The sequence below is a fragment of the Apis dorsata genome, unplaced genomic scaffold, assembly GCF_000469605.1.
Source record: "Apis dorsata unplaced genomic scaffold, Apis dorsata 1.3 scaffold_353, whole genome shotgun sequence".
Taxonomy (NCBI): Eukaryota; Metazoa; Arthropoda; class Insecta; order Hymenoptera; family Apidae; genus Apis; species Apis dorsata.
Window position 1 is genome coordinate 530458 of NW_006263619.1, and position 8454 is coordinate 538911.

The window sequence follows — 8454 nt, forward strand, 5'->3', positions numbered from 1 at the left end:
ACGATAAAAGCACTTGGCGAATCGTTGCCCTGTGATTTTCTTTGGTGGAAAAATGGCCACGATCGTTGAATCCCACGATTGGAAAAAAAGGCTATGTAACGTTTTTATATATATATATATATATATTAAGTAAGTTAACTGGGCCATTGGTTTCACTGTGAAACCGCCATATTATTTTTCCTCTTTTCGTGGTAGCTTGGATTTGAAACGAAATTACTTCCGATTCTTTATTCTTTATTAGTTTTTTTCTTTTTTTTTTTTACTGAAACTGTTTTAATCCAATGTAATAGTCAATGGTCAATTCTTATTTTTCACGTTTATTTATCTGCGATATGTTTCGTGTTCTTTTTTTTACTTCAATTTTATGGATGAAGAAGGAAATTCTTATTTGTAATTGATTCATTGACAAACTTTTTCAAGTATTCTTCAAGTATTCATAGTATTCTTGATAATAATATATAATATTAATTAAATTACATATGATAGTATTAAAAAAAATAAAGTACTATGTACGTTTATCAGAGTATATTGTCTTATTATTAATTTCTGAATATGTTTAAACATTTTTTAACAATATAATGTGATTCACGAGATGAAATAATTTAATATATATAACGTGTAATATGCTTCATTAACATTTTATTAATTCATATTATTAATCATTATATCATAATTTTATTCAAATGTAATCTTAAATTATCTTTCTATTATAATTATTCTTACAAGTCCATTCTTATCTATTTCTTTAAAGTACATGATTATGTAAGATCTTAGTCAGAGATTTACCATCTACGAACTCTTATTATTACTTAGCTTACATGTTTCATGTTCTTTCATATATTTCTTCTTTATCTCCTGTATAACCATGGTAAATCAATTTCAAAACATTGTTGCATTATCTGATGTTACATTTTCATTTCGAACTGCACAAAAAAAAAACGACATATTTGTTTCTATCATAATGTTTCTTATATTTTACATATAGAAGATATAGCAAAATTAAAATGTTAGAAATATTAAATCGATATTAATTAACTCATTAACAATTTACAATCATATTATGTGTATTTCGTATAAAATTTTTAAAGTTATTTATTTCTGAAGCATTTTGCAATATCAAATTTTTTTATTATGGAATTATTCTTTTTATATCAATTATCAATTTTCATTCATATCTCATCTTCAATCAATTTATTCTTTGTTATTAGACTGACAAGGATAAAAAGTTACATTTGATTTTCATGCAAATATTTTTCACATTAGTGTTTTGTATATTTTATATACAATGACATAAATAAATATGTTAAATATTTTTCTTTTCGTATTCAGTTTTGAACCTGAACATATATAATTTCGTTTATAAAATATCGATTTATCAGAAAACTTTAAAAAAATGTTTAAGAAATTATTGTTAAATATTTTAACATAAATTATGATGAGTAAATATTTAATTCCAATGTATAAAAATCGTATATCATATTATATTAATTAGAACGTATGAATATTTTAAAGAAAAATAATAATTAAATTTAAATAACGTAGTATTATTTGATCCACCGAACTTAATACCTGGAAACACCGCTAGAATGCGTGGAACAATCGATTCTCGCTCGCGGTAATAGATGCTTGCCGAATATTAATATAGCCTAGTAAGCAATACGTGGACAAGCAATTTCATCGATCGAACGATCTCCTTCGTTCAGCTTCTAATTAAATGATAATGTCGATATTTGCGATCTTTGCATCGTTAATCATGAAATATTCAAGTATCCATATAAGACTTCAATTTATAGATATTTGTATTTGAAATTATTTGTGTGATTATATTCAATTATTTATTATATGATAATTGTGAATATCACAATAATAATAATTGTGAATTGTGATAAAGAGAAAAGTTGAGAATAAGACAAAACATTGGTAAACGTAATATAACAAATACCCATTTTAAATTTACTTAGATATTACTTGGAAATTGTGTATTATCTACATCATTCGTGAAGGGAAGAAAAAGGAATGTCGAATCTGATAAGAATCGAGAAAGGGCGTGCAATCGTAAGTTTGAATCTCGTTGGGTGGAGGACAATCGGGAAAGAGGATCGTTTAATGTTCCTGTAAAGAAACGGGGGGAGAACTCACCTCTGCACTTTAGACCAACTTCTCGAGACGTTGGATTATAGTATAGCCCGATTCACTCTCTCTTTTCCTTTACCCACCTCCGGAAGTGGAAAAAGTTCTTTTCTTGACTCGTATAACGTGGGTGGGTGGCTACGTTCTCCTACCTGTGTTTCTTTTGCGTTAGAGCCCTTCTGGCTAAACTTCTGGCCCATTAATTTACATTAGGACATTTTTCAAGAGCTCCCAACGCCCGTGTACCTTAAAATTGGCGAAGTCTTCTTTTTCACGCCACTCTCTCCCCGGGAAAGGAACGCCCCCGAGTTCGTGTTTCCCTTGTCGACGTTGCGCTTGAATTCTTTACCATTAAACACCGAAAGAAGTGTCGTGTGTTTCGCTCGGATAATTTTGTCAGTCCTTTATTTCCTGTTCTTTTATTGTTCGAGAAACGTCAATGGAAGATTTTTCATCTGATTTTTCCATTTTGATGTTTTTATGCGCAAGATTTTCTGTATTGTAATTCATATTGGGTAACTGGAAGAGGGTTTTATATTAAATGAAGTATTTTAATTAATTATACATCTTTTAGAAGAAGAATATCGAAAACAATATTCTTAAAATTTGTATTAAATTTTATTTTTTAATATTTGAGTCAGTTCTATTAAATAATTTTATTAAGTAATTGATAATATTAAACTTAAGTGAAGTTTATTATTAGAATTACTATTATTAAAAGTCATATCATTTAAATAAAAATAATTAATGGAGATTGTATATTAGAATACAAGCATACATCTTTGAGAGTATCAACCATGACTAATAATCATTTACATAATCGAAATTGATACAATTATTATTAATTAAAATATTCTATTAATATTCTCAATAATTTTCTATGTATTCATATATTTTTTAATTGTACATGTATATTTTATTTGAAATATCAATTTTGTGAAAACTATCTTTTCCTATATATAGCTTGTTTAATAAGTTTAAACTGAAATAGCTTGAATTATATATTATAATTATATCAAAAACTAATATGTGTACATATTATTATTTTCATAATCTTTATTCGCCAGGGATAAAATTTTATTCTATTCGAATAAAATCCTGGCCATCATTGCAACCATTGTGATAATATGTGTGTATCGAGTGGAATCCAAGTACCAATTGTACAATCTTCTTTAATACGTCACGTACAATACAAATGATCCTATTATCACACAGAACGTGTTGGTAAATGTTCCAAAACGACATTTCCATTTCTGTTTCAGCACACTCTAACGGGCCACTGCGGGAAGGTGATGGCTGCGAAGTTTCTTGGCGAGCCTTCAAAAGTAGTTACTGGCAGTTACGATCGTACCCTAAAAATTTGGGACCTGCGTAGCAAAGCGTGTAAGTAACTGGTGCCAAATAAATAGGAAACGTTTAGTATATAACCAGTATATACTGTGATATTTTATTCGTGATCAGAACATTGTTGCACTATATATATATATGTGTGTGTAGACAGAAAATAATGCACAGTATTACTGGTAATCACGTTCCTCATTATTTCCATTAATCATGAATAATGCTAATATATTTACTGGAATTTAAAAGGAATCTGAATATTCGTACGTGTATACGGAATGTTTTTATGCATATAAAGTACTTTTGAATAATCAACAAGTGCTTTGCACAAGTGAAAATAAGAGGAAAAATTATGTGAAATCTTGCTGTTACGATTTGTCGTAAAGTTATTAGCAGATTATAAAAAAGGATTTTGTTAAATTTTATATTTTTGCAAAGGAACAAGAAAAAATATAACATCTTTAAATCTTTAAATTTTGGATTTAGATTTACAACTTTTTTTATCCAAATATTACACAAATGTTGTAAAAATATTATTAAGAATATTGAAGAGAAATTTTTATAAGCTTTATTAAAAAGACTATTAAAATAAAAAAGAAGTAAAAGAAATATTGATAGAAATATATATAGATAGCCTTTTTTTTTTTGTAATTAGATACTGTATTTTTTACACAGTTTTTTAAGCGATTAAAATATTGTATCATTACCTGGTAATTCGATTTTCAATAAAATAAATAGTTCAAGGAATTAACATTACAGGCGTTTTCTAAGCGTTAAAGCGTGAAATTAATACATGTGAATGTATAACTTATTATCTAGTCATTTTCGTTTTAAATTCTTTTACGGTCTAATATTTTAATTATACGCGTTTTAAAGTGTTAAAGATACTTTCTAGTTTTTCTACATCCAATCTTAGATTCATTATATTTTTGGGCACATAAGATATAATTTATTTTAAAAATAAAATCTTTCCTCGTACATGAAATTGTAAATAAATTATTCGTCTATAGTTGTTAATTTGAATTTGGATTAAAAAAATATATATATATATATATATAAAACATTTGAAATTAATAGTACCATGACGAGGATATTTTGAGATTAACATATTTTGATAGCTATCTTTCCCTATTTATTAATGTTATAAATTACAAAGCCGCCTCATATTGACGTAATAGCCTATTAACGTAAAAAATTCTTTGCAACTAGATAGTTCAATTTCCTCGCACCTTTATACTCGATTCTCAGCATCGTCTCGTTGCTTTCCCTTATTTACGAGCGCTCGTAAAACCATTACACGCCTAATTCGAGTCATCAGGAGGCATAACGTTGCCATAACAGAGGAATCTAAAATAGCGTCGACGGAGTTGTAAGATAAGTTTGCAAGATATGGTACATAAAAGAGGTATTACTCCATCCAAAGATGCCCAGTATCTTTAAAAAAAAAAAATCAAAAATAACAATTCTAAATGACCACTTGTTTTTTTCTTACTCACTATTTCATTTAATAACGAATAAACATCGAATCATTTTTTTTTCCTCCCCCTTTTTTTCATAGATTATCACGATCGACTCAAAATATTCCTCCTTCTTGTAATATCCCCGTTGATAGGATATTAATATATTTGTGGAATCATATTTCTTCGGAAGCTTTCTACGGACAAATATAAAAGTTGTAACGTACAAAAGAATGCGCAATCAAGTTTTATCATTTTTATTGGGTAATTAAAATTAATAATGCGAGATGTAGCGTGTGTGATAAGATGAGTTTATAAAGATCACTTACGCTATATTTATAACGCATATATTTTAAAATTCATTGGTTGAATTATCTAGAGAATCGATATGAAACTTTGCCTTTGACGATCCTCGATAATAAAGTTTCAAATCGATGAGCTTCGTGCCAAGGTAAAAGGGATCGAATAAAAGTTCGATTTTTCGTCCCGTCGTCACTTCGTGAGATTAATTAACACGATAACGCTCTTATCGGTAGTTAACGAAATCTTTTCTAACTCTGCTCCAACAGTGCAGTTTTCTTGTCACGGGTCGGCCCTCTTTGTTCCTGATCGTTGACGGCCCTAACGGATGATGTTTGCCGGTGAGAAGGGGCCGATAAGAAATTGGTAAATTCATGCGGGATGAATGCCCCTCTCCCCTCCCCCCCTCCTTCCCTCTTTCCTTCACCCCCATTCTGATGGTGGATGGCATCGGTGATTAAACGGAAGTTGCGAACAGAAGAAATTTAATTTAGATCCGGTTGTTGTAACGAGACAGCCGTTAATTCTTCAATGCAAAAGTTGGCGAAGTTTCTCTCTCTCTCTCTCTCTCTCTCTCTCTTTCTTTTTTTTCTTTTTTGAAATTCCGAAAAATTCCGAATCGTCCGTTCACTGCTTTAAACTGTGTAATTTCGCGAGGAGAAAATTTTAATGAAATGCAAATTGCTTGTACACAGACCGTTAACGAAGATGTATAATAACGTGTTGTTGTCGTTGGGAAGAAAATTTGATTTTTTTTTCCTCCTCTTCCTCTTTTTTCCTCCCTTTCTTTTCTTTTTCTTTTCTTTCAAACTGTACAACTTAAAAAAGAAGCGCGACGCGATATTTTTAATATTCATTGTTTTTAATTTTTTACCGGAGGCAACAAAGAACTTTTGAAATTTCTCGTAATATCTTTTTTTTTCTTTTAAAAAAAGCGGTATAAATATATTCTTTTCACACGAATTGAATGTTTATGATTCTTCGTATAATAATATGAATATCATTAATTGCATTGAATTCTATTCATTCTAATATATTTTAATTATATTGTATCTATATTATTTTATATTCTTCTGCTATTAAATATATATAAATATATAAATTATATACGAATGAATGTATAAGAATGCTAATTTTCTTTCAAACATATTTTTTTTCAAGAAACACGTTTAACATTTCGTTAAATATTCTTTAAAAATAATATGTTATTTATTAACATCTTATATGTGACTAACATTATTGATACTTAATATAATAATCAATATCAATTATTTTTATTTTTTTTAAATAAATAATAATTGGATTTATTAATAGTTCCATAACGGAGAAAAAAATATATATATAAACAAATTGAAAATTTGAAAATAACGAAAAATTGAAAACGTATAATCGTATTACTCCAAATGTCGCCTTTTGTATAGTATATTTCAATTTGTATCAATTTTTGTAAAACCAATATTTACAAAGTTATCAAAACGGACCTAGTTACGTGAATATTTTTATGTAATTCGTTTATAAAAATAGAGATTTACTTTGGATTATACACGAGTTGAGTTATTTATTTATTTATTTTTTTTTTTTCGATAATGCGTATCGAGGAAAAGCATACATGGAGAAAAAGTAATAATACGAGCGTATATCGATGTTAAATAATAATAATGATAATAAGAATAGTGAAAAACTCGTATCACTTCCATTGAATTGATCACGATTATATGTGTATATTCGTGGACGAAAATAATTCATCCGTGGTATATTTACTATTCAAACATTTACATGAACGGTGAACAAATATTGGGAATTATTTTGGGAACGTACACCGCATAGAAATAAAACCATGCGCAATATCAATTTGTATGGATGCGGAAATTGTCAGCCGTTTACGCGAGAAATATTCAGCTCGATAATGCTTTCAATACACGATTTCTTTTATTAGATGTCATCCCTTATCTTTCGATTTGATATATGTTCCGTTGCAGAGTTTGAAAAGAACTATTCCACTATTCGTATTCCGGTCGAGATTCAATTGCCCGTCACTTTTTGTAATATCAAATTAAACTCTCAACTTTTATGGATATAAAAATGAAGAAGAGGCGAGGCATTAATGATGATTCGTGACAAGATTCATATTCAATTACGGATTTTGTATATTTTTTTTTTTTTTTTATAATAGTTAAAAGATCTCGCGAGATTTTATTATAAAGATTTGCAAATACTTGTTCTGGAAGCTGGAAGATGGAATTATAGAAAGAAACGAAGGAGAATTTTGTAAAATTTTTACGCGAAAAGTCATGGTTGTCATAGAAGAAAGAGTCTTTTGGAAAAAAATATCTTTTTTACTGCAGTAATTTTAAAACTTTTTAGAAAAGGTTATTTGAGAAAACAAGGAATTCTTGTGATTTTTCCTTCTGATTTTCAAGATTTGACAATCTGACATTTTTTTTTTTTTTGGACTCAGTAATTTTAAATATTTCAATTTTTGATATAAAATTTCTATCATTTTGATTAATCTTATTATATATATATAGAATTAACGAAATAATACTTTTACAAAGTTTAAAAAAAATTATACAATTTTAATAGGATTTCATTAATAAAATTGTGCAAAAATGATGCTTGTGACATAGAAAACTTTTTAACTGTAATAAATCCAATTTTTTAATTCACCATTTTATACCTCTCATATAAAATGACAATTCATGTCTATATAAAAGATAAAATAATAAAAATTTTTATATTTTGACCATTTTAAAATTCCACGGTGCACAAAGATATTAAATTTTCATATTAATTACTTAATTAATATATACATGAACCATAAGATAATTAAATAATAATTCAAGCAAATCATTTTTTTTCCCCATACTTTTCTAAATAATTTTCGTAAAAAAACGCTTCGAGAATATATTTCATTTTTTACGTTTCAGTACTTGGATCCGTCAAAATGTACGATACACGACAATAAATTATATTTTCCATGCTGAATACATATAAAATAAAAAAAAAAAATAAATAAAACAAAATAAAATAAAATAAAATAAATAAAAAATATTTAAATCAATGTATCTGAAATCAAATTTCAAATCGAATTTCGATCGATGAAATTGACGTTCCGCAAACCACCCAATTTTTATCCCCTACCTTTTATCGTAAAAAATGATTTTGCTTTCGCAGAATCTCTTTGAAAACACTTTATATATATATATATATATATATATATATATAT

At 27.6% G+C, this 8454-nt stretch overlaps 1 protein-coding gene across 6 annotated transcripts in view; it reads left to right on the plus strand.

The window, feature by feature from the left end:
• LOC102672118 (autophagy-related protein 16-1) overlaps positions 1 to 8454 on the plus strand; it is a 574752-nt gene that overhangs the window by 528006 nt on the left and 38292 nt on the right. For all 6 annotated transcript variants that reach the window (XR_004150865.1, XR_004150867.1, XR_004150868.1 and 3 more), the window contains one exon: positions 3393 to 3513. Coding sequence is in view for 2 of the 6 variants with exons in the window: in XM_031511826.1 (XP_031367686.1) it covers positions 3393 to 3513 (121 nt within the window). In the remaining 4 variants the exon portion in view is untranslated. The remainder of the gene's footprint in view (positions 1 to 3392; positions 3514 to 8454) is intronic.